The 20,008-nt window shown below is 45.0% G+C and overlaps 1 protein-coding gene across 1 annotated transcript in view; it reads left to right on the top strand.

Annotated features, from left to right (window-relative positions):
• Positions 1-20,008, top strand: part of LOC138762428 (apoptosis-inducing factor 3) — a gene marked incomplete at its 5' end in the record, with an annotated part of 123,597 nt that overhangs the window by 12,784 nt on the left and 90,805 nt on the right. Inside the window, 4 exons of the mRNA XM_069936184.1 lie at positions 6,738-6,948; positions 11,684-11,793; positions 14,367-14,476; positions 17,852-17,896. Of these exons, the coding sequence (XP_069792285.1) occupies positions 6,738-6,948; positions 11,684-11,793; positions 14,367-14,476; positions 17,852-17,896 (476 nt within the window). The remainder of the gene's footprint in view (positions 1-6,737; positions 6,949-11,683; positions 11,794-14,366; positions 14,477-17,851; positions 17,897-20,008) is intronic.

Here is a 20,008-nt window from a genome sequence, read left to right on the forward strand (position 1 = left end):
GTTACCATGCTGAAGGTTTCTTTTAAATATTTTTATTGAGTTTAACATGTAAACGTTCATACAAATTTTTAAGGAAAACAAATTACAAGCCATCTCATACACATACAGGTACAACAACAAAGGATGAAACTACATCGGACAGTTCCTTGATCCACACGAGAAACAAGTTATTGATTTAATCTGTGATAACCATGTTGAAACCCATATTTGCCAAATTAATCCAAATAAAAGTTGATAAAAGGAAAAAAAAAACCCTAAACATTAAATCTAATTGACTCTCTCCCTCTAGTCAAAGTTCCCTTTGTAAAAGAAAAGGGAAATTATGGATTGTATAGCAACCTCCAGATGTTGGACAGAGAATCACCGGAACGTTCAAAATTCTTAATTCTTCCGTCATGATAATGTTCTATGAATGGGTCCCACATCTTTACAAATTGAAAATTTCCATCTTTAATGTTGTATCTAATTTTCTCCAAACTTAAATAGGACATTACATCATGTAACCACTGTGTATGAGTAGGTGAAGAGACATCTTTCCATTTCAATAAAATTGTTCGTCTGGCTCCCAGTGTAGTGAAGGCTAAAAGTTTCTCCTGAGCTGCAGACAGAAGTATATCTGACTCACATGAAAAACCAAGCAAAGCAATTAATGGACATGGTTCAATTTTGATCTTAAAAATCGTTGATAAAGTTTGGAAAATGCCTTTCCAAATCTTTCTAAATTTGGGCACTCCCAAAATGTATAGATCAGGGAAGCTCCAAAAATGTTACACTTCTCACATAGAACATACAGTGAATCACATACAACATCTGCATAAAAACAAGATCATTTAAGTTTGGACATATGAGTTCTATGTACCACCTGAAATTGTAATAAGCAATACCTTGAACAAAATGAGGAATCATTAATCAAGCTGAGAGTAGAGACCAATCTTTATCTGAAAATGTTACGTTCAAATCTCCTTCCCAATTATTCTTAATCCCAGCCATTGAGGCTGATTTTAAATCCAATAAATCATTGTAAATATAAGATATTGAATCCACTGCAAAAAAAAAACCAATGAGTTAAAAAATGCATCAAGAATATTAGTATTTGAGATTCGAGGAAAATCAGACAGCTTGGACTGAACAAAATGTCTAACTTGTAAATAGCTAAAAAGAATGACTGTTCGAAAGATTACATTTGGCTGATAATTGTTCAAAATTGTTCAAATAAAAAGATCCTTATAACTTTGAATGCCTAATCTAAAATATTCCTTGAAACCTACGTCCAACAGAGATGGCTGAAAAAGATGATTATCTATAATGGGATCAGCCAGAGAAAAACTATTAAAGCCAAAAAAATTTCTAAATTGAGCCCAGATTCTCAACCTATTTTTCATTAACAGATTATAATCTGTGTCAATGTGGAGAAGGAAAATGGCATTAAATATCCTGAAATTGCCAACAAAGAAGTTTTTTTGGAGAACTGCAATTCCATCTCTCCCCAAGACAGGGCGATTCATTGACTTTTCCAAATGTAATAATAAAAGCAAATTCTATATGTTAATCACCATATAATAGAATCAAATAAAGACAAATAAAGAACTGTAAACAGATAACAAATGTAAATAAACTGCAATACAGAGAGAATTTAAAAAATCAATAAAGTGCAGAAGTCAGAGTCCTTAAATAAGCCCCTGATTGAGCTCGTTGTTGAGGAGTTTGATGGTGGAGGAGTAGCAGCTGTTCCTGAGCCTGATGGTGTGAGTCTCATGGCACTGATACCTCTTTCCCGATGGCAGCAGTGAGAACAGAACGTGTGCTGGGTGGTGTGGATCCTTGATGATCGCTGCTGCTCTCTGACGTCAGTGTTCCCTGAAGATGTTCTCGATGGTGGTGAGGGTTTTACCTGTGATGCCCTGGGCAGGGCTTTACACTCAGGAGTATCGGTGTCCCTATACCGGACCGTGATGCAGCCGGTCAGCACACTTTTCCCCCACACCTCTGTAGAAATTTTCCAGTGTTTCTGGTGTCATACCTAACCTCCGCAAACTCCTGAGGAAGTAGAGGCGCTGACGTGCTTTTTTCATGATGCCATTGGTGCGTTGGGGTCCAGGAAAGATCCTCCAAGATAGTGACTCCTAACAACTTAAAAATGCTCGCCCTCCTCACCTCTGATCCCCCAATGACCACTGGATCGTATCCCTCTGGCTTCCCTGGAGTCAACAATTAACTCAGAATAGGGTTTATTGTCATGAACCTGTGTTGAGAAATTTGTTGTTTTGCAGTTGCGTTACAAGTCCAAAATTACACTTCCATAAATACACAATTTAAAAATAAATAAATTAGTGCAAAAGAAGAGGAAAAAAGTGGGGTGATGTCTGTGGTTCATTGTCTGTTCAGAAATCTGATAGCAGAAGGGAAGAAGCTGTTTCTGTGATGTTGAATGCATGTCTTCAGGCTCCTGTACCTCCTTCCTGATGGTAGCGGTGAGAAGAGGGCATGGCACTGGTTGTGAGGGCCTTGTTGATGGAGGCTGCTTCCTTGAGACACCACCTCTTATAAATGTCCTTAATAGAGTGAAATCTGATGTCCACGATGGCACTGGCCATGTTCACAACCCTCTGTAGTCTTTTCCTGTCCTGTGCATTGGCACCTCCATACCAAACAGTGATGCAACCCATCAGAATGCTCTCCATGGTCCACCTGTCAAAATTTTCCAGAGTCTTAGTTGACACCCCAAATCTCCTATGAAATAAAGCCGCTGGCGAGCCTTCTTTGTGATAGCATCGAGATGACGGTCCCAGGATAGATCTTCAGAGATATTGGCACCCAGGAATTTGAAGCTGTTCCCATCGGAGAAAAGATATGGGAGTATAAGAGCCAGCACCACCAGGCTGAGGAACTGTTTCTTCCCACGGGCAGTGAGAATGTGGAATGACCAAAGGAACTGCTCCCACTAACCATCCGAGACTTTCACATTTACAAAACAATATTTGTATAGAGCAGTGGTTCTCAACCTTTCTCTTTCCACTCACATCCCACTTTAAGTAATCCTCGTGCCATTGCTGCTCTGTGATTAGTAAGGGATTGCTTAAGGTGGGATGTGAATGGGAAGGGAAGACTGAGAATCACTGCTCTAGACCCAATTGTTACTGAAATATTTGGCTTGAGAAAAATTGTGATTGGGCCATTTCCTTTGGAGTTATGAAACTGATCAATGACCACTCGCAGACACGAAGCAAGAGTCAAAGGCTTTATTGATCGGAATACCCAGACCTGCCTCTACATCCTGCCGGGTCATGTCCAAGGCAGGTATGAGGAAGGAGACTTGGCCTCTCAGCCTTTATTAGGGGATCTTATGGGAAGGGGGCAGCCTGCCCAGCCCAGTGAGGACATGCTCGCACACTGTGTTCCACCACTGGAACCATACACATAATGAGTCAATTAGGTCCCATTAAAACAGTGGTTATCAAACTTCTTCTTCCCACCCACATCCCACCTTTAGCACCGATGGCACAGGGATTACTGAAAGTGGGACGTGAGTGGGAAGAACCACTGGTATAGATGAAATACTTCTGCATATGTATTGTTTGTCTCTACGTGTGTTATGTCTGGTTGTGTGTCTGCGTGTTTTGCACCGAGGGCCGGAGAATCCTGTTTTATTAGGTTGTACTTCTACAATCAGATGACCATAAACGTGATAACTTCTGGAGAAACTCAGCTGGTCAAAGTGTCCTTGATAGAGCAAAGATAAAGATACAGAACAGACGTTTCAGGCTTGTCTTCCATCAAGGTGTGATATACCCATGGTTTCTCCAGCGTTGTGTTTTTCTTCAATCCCAGTGTCTGCCGATTTCTGTGCTTGTCTCCTGAGACATAACTTCCTTCCTGTCGGATTCCATTTCCTTTGTAATGGCACAGAATTTGATGTTACTGAAACTTAGTCCAACGAACACAGTGGGCAGCAGGGTGGAACGGATGGTAAGCTGCTGCCTTACAACGCCAGAGAGACCCAGTTCAGCCCTGACCTTGCTCACACATTTTCCAGGATGGGAGTGGGGTTGGTACAGATGTGGGAAGAATAATTAAATGGGGTTAATGAGTGGATTAGTGTGCAGGGATGGTTGAAGTTCAACGGGTGTTTCTCAGGTATTTCACTTTAAAAAAATATTTTTAAAATATTTCCATACATGCATTAATATCGAGATACAGAAAATATCCCCCATAGTCTCAAATCAGTATATACCTCCAACCCCTTCCTCCAAATCATAATACCCCGAAGAACATAAAAAAAGGAAAAAAAATAAACAAGAGGAAAAGATACAAGAAAAGGAAAGAACCACACCTGGTCAATCAAATTTTGCCTTTACAACATTAAATATATAATCCCAAGGAGTTGATAAGGTTCGTAGGGGATAGTTTTCATAATGTAATACCTATAATAACATTTTAAAGAAAATATCATGTTTATTTCTTAAATTATATGTAAGTGTGCTGTATCTCTCAATGATTTGAACACATGTATGAGACCAGAAACCCTGGCAAATTTCTACAGAAATGTGCTGACCGGCTGCATCATGGTATGGAGATACCAATACCTCTGAGTGTGAAGCCCTCCAAAAGGTTGTGGACGCAGCCTGGGACATCACAGGCAGAACCCTCCCCACCATCGAGTACACCTACAGGAAATGCTGCCGTCGGAGAGCAGCAGCAATCATCAAGGATCCACACCACCCAGCACACGCTCTGTTCTCGCTGCTGCCTTCAGGAAAGAGGTGTCGGTGCCACAAGACCCGCAACACCAGGTTCAGGAAAAGCTGCTCCCCCTCCACCACCAGACTCCTCAACGACAGACTCAACCAGGGACTCATTTAAGAGCTCTGACTTGGGTACTTCATTGATTTTCCTTTTTATTCTCTCTGTATTGCAGTTTGTTTACATTCATTATCTGTTTACAAATCTTTATTTGTTTTACACTCTGTACAGTGTTTTTGCACTACTAACTAGTGGTAATTCTGCCTGGTCTGCAGAAAAAAGAAACTCAGGGTTGTACGTGAGGTCGTGTATGTTCTCCGACAATAAATCTGTGTCTCATATATCAAGGACACAGGTTATCGTTGAACATTTTAAAGACTATGTATCCCGTTTGCCAATAGAAATCATCTTGGAACTAAGCAGATTTAGCAATGTTAAAAGTAGTCCCCATATAGAAGATGAATATGCCAGTTAAAATGTTCTTAGAGGAAAATATAAAACAGTTGAATTATACCTTGCATGAGATACAGAAAGGCCTACAATCTTGCCCAGGAAGATACTGTTTCATTTTGAGGTGTTGATCTCCTTTGATTAGTAGTGCTTAGTTTTAGATAGGCACCTGGTACTATTCTGACTCGAGGCTGTGTTCTACGTGCTCATATTTTGTTTGGGGAAAGGGATGAGGAGGCGCAAAACCAACTCCTCTCTCTGAAGTGCCAAGCAGCTGTTCTCAACCTTTCTTCAGCTATGCACCCTTCCCACCCCTCATTCCAGGACTCTTGCTCAAAGTTCCCTTGTGAAGCAGTCAAGTTTTGGTTTCTTCTGTACTTCTCACCCACTGACGACATTAAAGTTTAAAAATATATTCTGATGTTACCAGAGGGGAAAAGAAAAAAAGCCTCTTACTTAGATGTGCTGTGCTTCCCCCCCGATGGGGGAGCTGTAGGACCCTTCTCCCCTCCAACCCCCCCCCATTGCGGATGGCTGGTGCAGAGCACCCGAAGGTGCACTCCATGAACGCGCTTGGTTATTTCTTGAAATGCCGCTAAAATATTTTCAGAAAGTAGCAGGTTATTTCAAGCTTATAGCGATTAAAAACTTTTCGTACAATATTTTGTTTTATGCTTACAGCGCATTCGAAGCTGAATCCAGCCATTTAAACCCATGCCGCCCAATTACCCATACATTTTGGAGGGGGGGGAAGGAGACTGGGGCACCCAGAGGAAACCCACACAGACACGGGGAGAATGCACAAACTCCTCGCAGACAGTGCGGGTGTGGTGAACGGGTACGCCCTCTTCAATCTGGCTCCGCCCCATCCTGTGGCTGAATCTAAGGCTCCTCTCTCTTGACCCTGTATAAAGGCTCCCACACTGCAACCCCGTCGCCAGAAAGCCTGAGTCGCAGCACAGGATCACCTTCATGCTTATTGTAAATAAAAGACTATAGTTCCGTAACTCTAGTCCAGTGGTTCTCAACCACCTTCTTCCCACTCACATTCCACATGAAGTAATCCCGATGCCATCGGTGCTCTGTGAATAGTAAGGGAAGGTTGAGAATCACTGATCTAGACCCAATTGTTACTGAAATATTTGGCTTGAGAAAAATTGCCATTGGCCCATTTCCTTTGGAGTTATGAAACCGTGCACATAATGAGTCAATTGTCCCTAATTGAAAACACAGGTTTTCAACTCACATCTCACCTTAAGCAATCCCTTACTAATCTCAGAGCACCGATGGCAGAGGGAATACTTAAAGTGGGATGTATGTGGGAAGAAAAAGTTTGAAAACCACTGTTTTAATCGTCCCTAATTGACTCGTTATTTGCACGGTTTCATAACTCCAAAGGAAATGAGCCAATGACAATTGTCTCAAGCAATATGTTTCAGTAATAATCAGGTCTAGAGCCCTGATCCCCTGACTAATTTAGGACTCGACAATGATCTTTCTGTTTCATGCAAACTCTTTATTGTGCACCCTCTCTTTCTCTCTTTTAGTTGAAGTCAAAGTGGAAGTGGTCGTCCCTGACAAGGAGCGAGAGAAAGAAAGCCTTTCACCCAATGGCAAAGTCAGCCCCATGCCCACGTGCAAGGCCAACGGAAGCACAAAGCACATGGAGGAGCGGCCTGTCTCCGTCGATCTCTTTCAAAATCCAAAGGACATGGTGGAGGTGGCAGTGTGCCATGTGAACGAGCTCCAGAACGGACAGTAAGTGAATTAATTGTTCAGGAGGCTGAGACAGCATTCGGTGCTTTTCCTTTCAAATCCTTCTGATTGAGATGCTGGGGTAGGAGAGAGGTTGTAGACATGGTTCCGTTTCATTCTCGGGCTGTACAAGGAGACCTGTCTGGAGTGCAGCATACATGTAGCACGGTAACATGCCCTCGAGCCTCCACCATCCAATTAAACCCAATTAACCTCCAACTCCGTACACTTTTGCAGGATGGGAGGAAACCGGAGCCCCCACCCCCCTCCCCCCAGGGAAAGCCTATGCAGACATGGGGAGGACGTACAAACATCTTACAGGCAGCGCAGGATTCAAACCCGGGTCACTGGCGCTGTAACAGCTTTGCGATGACCACTATGCTAACCATGCCTCTCTCTTTTCCTGGATCAGCGGACTACAATGAGATGTTATGTCTCTGTGTTACTTGAGAGACTTCTTAAATAACTTAGAGATGCAAGATTCAAATAACAGAAGAGACTTTACTTACTGATGCCTTTCACCATCTCAGGAAACTGTTCTCACACACTCTATATATATACATATGCCCCCACAGTGGTGCACTACAGTTACTACAGTGAGAAGAATGTATTCTTACACAGTTACAAAATAGTTCACATTATCAGGACTATATAACACCCATTTACTCCAACTTTCTGTCTTCGGATGGTTAACCAATCCTCTGTCCGTTCTCATCCGTGCACCCTTGTCCTGTGGATGTCTTTTATATGGCACCAGTAGCATCACCCAGTGCAGAAACTCATGGTGCCACATCCCTCTTAGAATATTATAATAATATCTGATAAATATAGTTGCAAATTGCTTAAATGTAGTATTTCTTAGAATACTAAGAACAAAATTGTTTTTTGCATTGAATTATTAGTGACATTATTAGTAAATGAGTGGAACCTTTTGATTTTTCTCCTCCTTTTCCTTAATTACGACTTCATTCTCCAAAAAAGTTGCTGATAGAGGTTCACAAATACTAACAACCACAATAATGTTGCTAAAACACCAGAAGATTTGACAAAAGCAAAGACTATTAAAACACCAACGTGTGCTGGTAGCGCCTGCAGATGAAACTACGTAACTCGAAGCATTGTTGTCATTGGGCAATAGCGACAGCTCTGACCGGACGGAGCGCAGTACAAGGTTCAAAAAGGAAATGAGCATCGAGTTTTAGCCTTGTAGGAATATTGATACGTGGAAGCTGGGCTGACAAAAAATGTTTTGGCTGTTATCACTAACTACAGGGATATTTTTATAAACTGTAAGAAATTTCTGCTGAGACACTACACAAACATTTTATGGACTGTCATTTTGGTGTCACTCAGTGCAGCCCGCACCCCCCTGGTGAGGCTAGTATGTGGCCCCTTACCAAACGGAAATCTGAGTTTAAATCCATTCCACTCTCCACTGCCCTTTGGAGAAGTCCAGGAAATTTGTCAAACAGGCCCTGCCCTCCTTGAATCAATTCTGCATCTGCTTAGAACCAGATCTCTCACTGTTTCTTTCTTAATGATAGCTTCAACCATTTTCCCCCAATTACAGACCTTAAGCCAACTAGCCTATAACCCACATCCTTTCTTTAACCAGTGCACATATTAAAAGACCTCGGAGAGGCAATCTCAATTCCAATACTAGGAATCAGTCTGTTGACTGAGCTGACTTCTCTCTACAATGAGAAGTTGTGTTGGTGGTCATCGAAAATCCAGAAAAGTAAATCCACTTCAGTATATTGTTCGTGAATGACATAAAGCAGGGAAAGGGGAGGAAATCTGATCACAGTCATTCTGCCTCCTTACCCAAACCCAGTTTATAGAATAAAACTGGGCTCCATGGGAATGTGGCTATCACCAAAATGGCAGCATGTTAACAGTGCCACCACCAGGATAATTACAGTACTGCAAGCTGACTTATTCTTCAAAGTTGACCACTATAATAGCCATGGTCTAGGACAGTGGTTCTCAACCTTTTTCTTCCCACTCACATCCCACTTTAAGTAATCCCTATGCCATCAGTGCTCTGTGATTAGTAAGGGATTGCTTAAGGTGGGATGTGGGTGGAAAGAAAAAGGTTGAAAACCCCTGTTTTAATCATCCCTAATTGACTCGTCATGTGCACGGTTTCATTACTCCAAAGGAAATGGGCCAAAGACAATTTTTCTCAAGCCAAATATTTCAGTAACAATTGGGTCTAGGGCAGTGGTTCTCAACTTTCCCTTCCCACTCACATCCCACCTTAAGCAATCCCTTACTCATCACAGATCCCCGATGGCATTGGGATTACTTACAGTGGGATGTGGGTGGGAAGAAAACAGTTGAGAACCACTGGTCTATGCAAACTGGTTTACGCAAAAAAGACCCAAGTTAACTAACAATAATGATTATGTGTCATTGTAATTCTTACTTACTGTAGCTGAACAGGTACATCATTAAAAAAATAGCTACATTTTAAGTTTGGTTTTATTTTTAAAATTTAGGCATACAGCACGGTAACAGGCCTTTTCAGCCAAAGAATCAGTGCTGCCCAATTTACACCCAATTGACCTACGAACCCTGGTACATTTTGAAGGATGGGAGGAAACTGGAGCCCCCAGGGTGAACATTCAAACTCCTTACAGACAGCCTGGGATTCGAACCCAAGTCACCAGCGCCGTAACGGCGTTGCGCTAACCGCTACGTTAACAGTGCTGCCCACGATGGTACATGCTAAAATAAATAAAAAAATCAGGATCAGGATTTATTGTCATGAACATATCACAAACTTTGTTGCTCTGTGGCAGCTTCATGGTGCAAATATTTAATTACATTTAAAAATAAATAAATGAGTGTAAAAGAAGAGAAAAGTTCATTGTCCATTCAGAAATCTGATGGCAGAGGGGAAAAAGCCATTGGGGGCTTGTCTTCAAGCTCCTGTACCTCTGTACCTCCTTCCTGATGGTAACAGAGTGAAGGGATGCGCCATGGCCTGGGAGGTGGGGGTCCTTGAGGATAGAGGCTGCTTTCCTCAATGGTCCTTGATGGAGTGAAGACTGGTGCCCGTGATGTCGCAGGCCAAGTCCTCAAAGAGAGAATAAAATACAAGGTATTGATATTCGCAGTTACAGTAGTGCAGACAGTCCTTTCGAAATTTTAAATTTAAGCCTACAGCAGGGTAACAGGCCATTTTGGCCCCCGAGTCCAATTTTACACCCCCAGTATGTTTTGAAACAGTGGGAGGAAACTGGAGCCCCCGGAGAAAGCCCAGACACAGGGAGAACATACAAACTTCTTCCAGGCAGCGCAGGATTCAAACCCTGGAATCAGTTGCTGTAACAGCGTTGCGCTAACCGTTATCCCAACCATGCCACTATTTTGTAGAGCTGGAATATTTTATGATTAGCACTGTAAGGGGAAATTCAGTATTGTAATACCCCAGAGGACATAGAACATTACAGCACAGTACAGGCCATTCAGCCCTCAATATTGTGCTCTCCTATATAAACCTGCACAACAAAGTAAAGTTTCCCTACCTCACCCCACAACCCTCTATTGTTCCTGCATCCATGTGCCCATCTAAGAGTCTTTTAAATGGCCCTATTGCACCAACCATTGTAACATGTTGGGCTTGAGCCCTTCATAAAGCTGTGGACAAAATGTGGGCAGGCACCTGAACAAAATGGTGGGGGGGGGGGTGGGTGAGGGGCAGGGGGTGGAGCACAGTCCCAAAAGCAGATGGTCTATGGATGCGAGCCTAGGTGAGCACATGGTTGTAGAGCTTCACAGCAGCAGGGATTACATACGGGGAGCTGCGTAAGGGAATCCCACAGAACAGTGGGTGGCACAGTTGGCGAAGAAATTAACGCAATGCCACTACAACTCCAGCAATCGGGATTAGGGTTCAAATACAACACTGTCTGTAAGAAGTTGGTACATTCTCCTCATGTCTGTGTGGGTTTCCCCAGGGAGCCACCAGTTTCCTCCCACCGTTCAAAATGTTGTAGGTTCATGGGGTGTAAATTGGACTCGTGGGCCGAAACAAAAACTCCATTTGGTGAGGACAAAGAAGAACTTCATGGTAGACACCCCTCAAAGAGAGGGCACAGAGTTGTAGGATGGAGGAAGTTACAGAGTTGAGGAAAAGAGGAAGTTGAGGAAGTTGAATAAGTTGCTTGCTTACTCCTTGGGCAATGGATGTCTGTACAACAATGTTTGGTATTAACACCAACTTCTCCGGGTTCTGCTAACCTGCTTTCCTCTCCCTTCCCCCTGACAGCTCTTCACCCCCTCCTCTCTCCATCCACCCTCCATCCCCCTTCTCCTCCATCCCCCTTCCCTCTCATCCACCCCCTTCCTTCTCCATCCACCCCTTCCCTCTTCCCCTCCATCCCCCCTTCCCCCTCATCCCCTCCTTCCCCCTCCATCCACCCCCTTCCCTTTCTATCCACCCTCCCCTCTCCATCCCTCTCCATCCAACCCTCTTTGCTCTCTATCCACCCCTTCCCCTCTATCCCACCTTCCCCTGGTGGGGAACCGTCCGTTAGTAAGTATGAGTTGTTCGTAACCCTGTAGAAGGGACACTGTTTGAGCAGCTGAGTTTCTCCAGCATTGGGTTTTATTTTTTGTTCTCAACAACAACGTTGTGCGTCAGTGACAGAATGGAGGCTGGAGCAAGGGAGGTGGGAGAAAACCATACAAAAAGGACTGAGCTTGAATTGTGTGCTTTGGCCCTTCACAGGATGCGAGAGGTGGACGTGGCCTGTGGCAAAGCCCTGCTGATTAAAGAGAAGGGAGAATATTGTGCAATAGGGTACAAGTGTCCCCATTATGGAGCGCCTCTGGTTAAAGGTCAGTAGTTGGTCACAAGGACAATTTTTGGGGTTTAAGATAATGCAGATTTTGCTTCCTGGACACTTCTGGGGTACTTGATGGATTTTGGGCTGCTGGTCACATTTCAGTATTTTTCTCTAATCACCTTCTTCTCCATGGATCGTTCATGGCAGCAGCTGTAGGACCTCAACGTTTGGCCAAGACATGTATTTGTACCCCTTCATTGTTGCTGAATGAGAATAAGGGATTCCCTTTCCTTGCAAGGAGTCCCTTCTTTGCAAGGGGATTGCTCCATGTCAAGCAACTAACTCACGGCACAATGCTGGAGAAATTCAGCAGGTCTCCTCTCCGTTGGAGAGACTGGGTGCAACCTTGGAGGTCACCTCATCTGCCGCAATAGTAGGGATCTCCCAGTAGCCACCATTTCAGTTCCCCGTCCCATTCCCTCGTTAGTGCGTCTCTCGACAGTCTTGTGCACTGCCAGACTGAGCAACACCTCATCCACACTCCAACCGGATGGCATTAACGTCGACTTCTCTGACTTGCGTTAAAATCCCACTCCATCTCCCCCTCACTTCTTCCCCACATCGCCTTCCCCTAGCTCTGTCTCTCCCTTCCGTCTCCTTTCACACAGACATGACACATTCTTACTGCCTCCCTTATCAAGTCCAGTTAACTAATGCCTTTCGTTGGTCTGGAATCCTCCCCCAGCCCAACTTTGCCTGAATTCTGAGATGTTCTGAGATTTCCTGGTTCTGGCTCATTCTGCTTATTCCTTGAAGAAGGGTTCAAGCCCAAAACATCAGTGACACATCTCTGTCTCCGATAGACGCTGCGAGACCGGCTGAGATCCTCTAGCACGGCAGTGTGTTTTTACAGACAATCACAGCAGACTTTGGGGTTTCACTAAACTCAGCAGGTCAAACAGTCTACTTAATATTGCAAAGATACCTAACCAATGTTTTGGGCTTGAGCCCTTCATCAAAGGGCCTGAAACAGCAATTATGTATTTTGCTCGATAAAGGACACTGACCTGCTGGGTTTCTCCCACATTGTGTTTTCACTTCTATCCCGTGGTCTGCAGACACTTGTGTTTTAATTCAAGGCAATAAACGCTGACCCTGCCCCATCTACAGATCAACTTATTTTAAACACAGACTGCAGAGATTAGAACGTTCGTTACTTCTCAGAACCATAAGATTTGGGAGCAGAAATAGGCCATCAAGTCAGCCCTGCCATTCAATCATGAGCTGATCTATTTTTCCACTGGACACACAGACAACCTGGCATTGGAACAACTCCAGCTGGATATGAAAAATGGGCAAGGGATTCCCACAGGATCCTGAGTTGTTCCTGCTGGGTAACGTGATGGACACAAAACTTGCAATGAAGTTGTTCAAGTTCCAAACCCAATTCGTAATGATCGCATTGGCCGGGAAGTGCACAGCGGTTTCCTGGAAATCCGACTCTTGCCTGAGTATTGCTCAATGGAATGGGGAGGTATGAGCCTGTGTTCCCCTGGAGAAAGTTACCCATAACCTGAGGAAAATTTTCCAGCCATACCTGAGCCATATAGGAGCACGGCTGTGAAACAGATAACTTTGCCTCATGACCTGGTTTGCCCCGATTCCTCCCCAATCTCTGGGAGGTGGTGGAGTGGTGGACAAGCCAGGAAAAGTCAGGAAAATTGGGTCAATCTCTGGCTACGTTTTTCTTTGGTCGTCTACGTGTTAAGTGTTGGAGGTCGAGGGAATGGGCTGGGGGGTGGGGGGGGGGTGTGGGAGGGAGAAAGGAGTTTTAGGTTTGGACTTGACAGGATAAGTTGTAATTGACACAGATTTGTATAAACTGTTGGTGACATGTGCGTGAACTGTTGAATTCAATTTCGAAAACCATAAATAAAATTTTCAAAAAAAGAGATGTGGAAAATGGGCCTGGTTCCTTCACCCTTCTCCCACAAACTGCCCCCTCTCCTCTCAGTTTCAAACTGTTTCCACGTCACAAGCTATAAACAGAATAAAGCCATTTTTTGCAAGAGTAAAACACAAAAGTCTGCAGACGTCGTGGTTGAAGTAAAGGCACAACACTGGAGAAACTCAGCTGGTCAAACAGTGCACCTTATGTAGCAAAGATGAAGATACAGAACCGACGTTTCAGGCTTACGCCCTTCATTAAGGTGTGGACAAAAATGTCCGAATGAACTGGAGCGGTTTCTGCGAGTCCACTCCCCATTCTCCCTCTCTTCCCCATCCACTGTCCTCCAGCTCACCACCCTCTTCCCTCTCCATTCACAGAGCCATTCCCCTCTCCCCTTGTTTGCTGGTGTGCCCTCCCTCCCTTATCCACCTCCTGCCTGTAGCTCCTCCCCTACCTCTCCCGAGCCCTGCCATTTTGTTCAGACACCTGCCTACATTTTGCCCATCCCTCGATGAAGGGTTCAAGCCCAAAACATTGGTCCTGTATCTTTATCTTTGCTGTATAAAGTGCCCCGTTTGACCTGCTGAGTGTTTCCAGATTTGTGTTTATACCCACTATTTTACAACACAGCAGGAGACTGAACATTGGTAATTGAAATTAATTTCACTTTTCAGGTGTATTGGCCAATGGGAGAGTTCGGTGCCCATGGCATGGGGCTTGTTTTAATATTGCTTCAGGCGATATTGAAGATTTTCCTGCATTGGACAGTTTACCAAAGTTTCAGGTAAGGCTTGGCCACCATATGACCTCACTTTATCCCTCACATCAATCCCTGGAGTCCTGGCTACAGAGCCTTGGTTGGTGGGTCCATTAATCACACCACAGGTTACAATATCCAGACAGGCACTTTAGATGCAGTGTTAAGGAGCTAGTCCAGCTATCATCTTTGGGAAAGAAAATTTGGAACTAAAATCCCAAATCCCTTGCATCAGGATACAAACACCAGGGTCCCAGCGGAGATTTTCTTGCACCTTTCCAACCAAGGCCTCAGGGAATCGGGTCTAGGGGCCATTGTTGTTTGTCACCTCTATCAATGATCTGGATGACAATGTGGTAAATTGAATCACCAGGTTTGCAGATGACACTAAGATTGGAAGCATTGAATGGTAAAGAAGGCGTTCAAAGCCTGCAGAGGGATCTGGACCAGATGGAAAAATGGCAGATGGAATTTAATGCAGACAAGTTTGAGGTGTTGCTCTTTGGGAGGACAAATCAAGAAAGGACAAACTTGGTAAATGGTAGGACACTGAGCAGTGCAGAAGAACAGAGGGGTCTAGGACTACAGATGATACATAATTCCCTGAAATTGGCATCGCAGGTGGATAGGGTTGTAAAGAAAGCTTTTGACATATTGGCCTTCATAAATCAAAGTATAGGAGTTGGGATGTTTTCGGAAAGTTGTATAAGACATTGGTGAGGCCATATTTGGAGTATAGTGTGCAGTTTTGATCACCTAACTACAGGAAAGATATCAATAAGATAAAAAGAGTGCAGAGATTTATTAGGATGTTGTCTGGATTTCAGGGACCAAGTTGCAGGGAAAGGTTAAACAGGTTAGGACTTTATTCCCTGAAGTGTAAAAGAATGAGGGGAGATTTGATAGAGGTATTTAAAATTAAAGAGGTGGATAGACAGAGTAAATGTAGGTGGGTTTTTTCCATTGAGGCAGGTGAGATACAAACCAGAGGACATGGGTTCAGGGTGATAGGGTAAAAAGTTTAATGGGAACTTCTTCACACAGAGAGTGGTGGGAGTAAGGAATGAGTTGCCAGATGAAGTGGCGAATGTGGGCCCAATGTTCACATTTAGGAAAAATTTGAACAGGTACCTGGATGGGAGGGGTAGGGAAGGCAGTAGTCTGGATGGGAGGGGTAGGGAAGGCAGCGGACTGGATGCAGGTCAGTGGGACTAGGCAGAATAATAGTTCGGCACAGAGTAGAAGGACCAAAGGACCTGATCGATGGTTCTGTGGGTAAAGGACCAGAAGTCTGGAGACTGCTACCTTAATTTGAGAAGAGCTGCAGTCACATCCCAGGGAACGACACACTGGTGAACTTTACATTAGTAGTGGAAAAGTTCCTGTCAAGCATTCGGAGATGCAGAATTTATTTTCTTTTGGGAAGACCAGTGCTAACGAGGGGATAGTCTGTATTGCTTTGCATGTGGGAAATCATGCCTCATGAATTTGAAGCGTTTTGGAAGTGAAGGGAAAAAGAAACCAAAATGCTGGAGAAACTCAGCAGGTCACACAGAGTACTTTATATAACCAACATTTCTGGCCTGAGCCCTTCATCAAGGCATGAGTAAAATGTAGTCAAGTGTTGTTGTGTTCGGAATAGGTACGACAAGGTCAAAGAAAATCAAGGCTGGACACATTATGAATAAACAGTGGTCCTTAGTTATGTACATGGAATTCACAAAAAGGGCACCCACTGACAGACTAATATTCACTGCACACAAGCACGGTATACCAAGAAACAAGGATTTAACTTCTTCAGCACCCAACACCCATAGGCATGGTGTACTGAGAAACAAGGGATTAACTTCTTCAGCACCCACCATCCAGCTCTAAAGGTTGTTATAACCAAAGGGTGGTAGTGGGGATGAGCTCCAACTACTGAACTAATGCTCTTTATGGCGAGTATCTCAAACAGCCTCTGACAACCAAATCTAATTCCTGGCTTTCACGTGTGACCTAGTTCTTATGCCCAGCAGAGCTGTTCAAGCTGACAGAACAGACAGGCAACTGGCTCCTTGAAATCAATTGCTCCAGGCAAATGGGGGTCATTAACCCTGGATGGTAGCTCATCTAGGAGAGGGAAAATTCAGATTTCAAACCTACGCTGCCTTGTAGCTCTACCCATTCACGGGAAAGGCTTTGGGAGTAAATTCCGATGAAAAATCTGGAGGGAGGGAGGGAGGGAGAGAGAGAGAACTTTATCAATGCAGGACCCATCCACGTGACCTGTGAGCACTAATTGTGCATCAACCTCACCTGTAGGTAGATCTAACCACTGATTGGAAACCGGTGGACCTATCATGTGTCAGCTGCCAGGGCCAATCATGCACCAGCCTCACAGGTGGGCAGATCTAAACCTTGATTGGCCATACATCTGAGCTGGCCCCTTTTGTTCCTGAGTGTAACAAGGACAGGTTTCATCTTGTCCTCACCTACCACCCCACCAGCCTCCGCATCCAACACATTATCCTTTGCAATCTCAGCCACCTCGTATGGGACACACCTTCCCCTCTCCACCTTCCGCAGCAGCCACTCCCTCCGTGACTCCTTCATTCACTTCTCACTTCCCACCAATCACACCCTTGGTTCGTACCCCTGTGACCACAGGAGATGCTCTTCTTGCACCCACACCTCCTCGCTCACTGCCCTTCGATGGACCCAAACAGTCCTTCCAAGTGAAGCAACAACCTTGGCACTGGAGGGACTGGACGCAGACTGGGACATCCTTTTGACAAGCACCCTTGCGCTGCCTGCTGCAATATGATGATCTCCCAGTATGCCGGCATGTCTATCTATGGTCTCAAGCACTGCTGGACTAGGACTCCCCCACAAATTGGAGGAATAACACCTCATTTTCCGTCTGGGCACCTCCAACCAGATAGCATTAACATAGATTTCTCTGGGTTCCATTCCCACCATCCATCTCCCCTTTCCCTACCCCTATTCCTCCAGCTCTCTGTTTCTTTCACTTTCCCTTCATCTCCTTTCCTCCAGCTCTGTCTCTTCCACTTTCCCTCCATCTCCTTTCCTCCAGTTCTGCATTCACAGACCCACCCCCCTACCCTGATCAATTCTCACCTTTCCCTTCCTGTCCCACCCATGTCCAATGATCACCTTTTGCCTGTGGCCCTGTGCCCTTTCTTTCCTCCTACCCCGCCTGCTTATTACTCAAACCTTGATGAAGGGGTCAGGCCCAAAACTCTTTACCTCCTGTGGATGCTGGGAGATGGGCCGAGTTCCTCCGGCATTCCTGTGTGTTTCCACTACAATCACAACATCTGCACACTATCCAGTTTCATTCCTATTAATCTGCATATATCAGTTCTGGATACACTTTAACAATTATGTTTGTCTTCGCAGGTCAGAATAGAAAAGGACAAAGTAATGGTGCGAGCAAGTAAACAGGTAACTCCGTGTCCTTGTGAAATTTTAAATTATCCATCCAAAAGCCTCTTAAAGGACCCTGTCGTATATGCCTCCACCATTGTTGCCGGCAGTCCATTCCATGCACCCACCACTCTCTGCGTAAAAAAGAACTGACACCTCCGCCCCAACACCTTAAACCCACGTCCTCTTGAGCCAGCCATTTCACCCGGGGGGGGGGGGGGGGGAGGGGGAATCTCTGACTCTCCGCACAATCAACATCGTCAACGTTCTCTCTTCAGAATATTGCTGTTGGTTCATGTCTCGAGGTTCCAGCTTGGAAATAAGACACCCACAACAAGCAGTGCAGTTGACGCTGATCTTAATGAACTGGCTGCTCTCTTGTATATAGTCAGGCAGACCCCAGCTGCCATGTGACTGACGGCCATAATGCAGGCCCCTTCAGGCTCGTTTTGCTGCAACATTGAAGTGCTCTATGATTAGTAAGGGACTGCTTAAGGCGGCATCTGAGTGGGAAGACAAAGGTTGAGAATCACTGCTATAAGGAGCTTGTACTTTCTCTGTGTGTCTGCATGGGTTTCCCCTAGGGCTCGGATTTCCTCCCACCGTACAAAATGTTCCCGAGGGTTGTAGGTCATCTGGGTGTAATCGGGCAGCATGGGCTCATGGGCTGGAAGGGCCTATTACCGTGCCGTATGTCTAAGTTTAAAGGGCTCAATTTTTTCTGGATTTCTGACATCAAGGTAAAACATAACACTAATTTCACACACACGCACACAAACACACATGCACACAAGCGCACACAAGCACACATGAACACGCACACACAAACATACCCATGCATACACACGCATGAACACACGCACATTCGTGCACAAGCACACGAACACACATAAATATATGGACACAATTATACACACACACACGTACACGCACACACACACACACACACACACACACACACACGCACCCCAGCTTTGTGGGACTTTGTGAAGTACTTGGCCCTTTCTGTGTTGCCCTGGAGCGTGCCAGGGATGCACACTCCCCCCCCCCACCTGCACACCACCAATCTAGGAATGCACAGCTTGTGTGGAGTTCAGGCCAGCTGCAACCTCCAACTCAGTTGCCTGTGCCCCCACTCGATCGCCAAAGACTTAAAGCCAAATAATGAAGAGCTGGAGTTCAGAACAGGAAAAAGAAAACAGGGAAAATAACCTTAATGAAACCATTACATCTGCAGAATTTGTTCTTGATTTGCGTGACATGGTTCTCTGAGGCCATGTGCTCATTGTTTGCCGTGTTCTGAATAATGGCTTAGAAAGCAGAGTTCACAATCCGAATGGAGAATAACCACAAGGGCTGCCGGAGAGAGTTTATGGCAGAGGATCCTCGTCTCAGAGGTCGAGCCAAGTTTCACAGTGAGCAGCCAGGCATGACCACTCTGCCCTTCACAGACCGGTGTGCACAGGGAACAGGGAGAGCTCTGCCGAGAGTGCCCATAGCAGTTTACCCGGGGCACCCCCACTCGATCTCCAGTACAACATGGAGTGGACCCTCTTCATTCTTCTCAATGGTGGACCCCTCGGCTGATCTTCAGTAAGGTTCCCCCAGGGTTTGGGTCATGGGAGGGGGCTGCCATCAAGCCCTCCCACCCAGGGAGCACCAATCCGACACCTCACCGGGCCACTCCGGCCAGACTATTTTGCACCCTGTGCAGGACTGAACAGTGGATCCCTTGTTGAGCCGCGACTGTCCTAGATCCTCAATGCAACCGCAAATTCCTCCATACCATTATCATCCCGCGGGTTATTATGAAGGCGCAGATAGGTAACGAGCATGGCACTTAAAACGGTCCATTTTTGGCGGGAAAAAAAAACACAAAAAATATATTTAATTCCAGCAAAGCATGATTTATTGCTGGGGAGGACAAAGCTTCGTATTGCTTTGGTCTTGTCAGGCCAATGGGACAAGGGAGGGTTCGGAGTCGGGACTCGGGCATTGGGAGCTCTTGTAATGGGAGATTCCCGACACCGACTCCGAAGCCTCACTCGGCAGATCTGAACATACAAATCAATTCAGTTTTTAAAGAAAACAAACATTTTACTCACAGCTCTCGGGCTCTCCCTCCCTCTT

The sequence above is a fragment of the Narcine bancroftii genome, chromosome 4 (assembly GCF_036971445.1).
Source record: "Narcine bancroftii isolate sNarBan1 chromosome 4, sNarBan1.hap1, whole genome shotgun sequence".
Classification (NCBI taxonomy): domain Eukaryota; kingdom Metazoa; phylum Chordata; class Chondrichthyes; order Torpediniformes; family Narcinidae; genus Narcine; species Narcine bancroftii.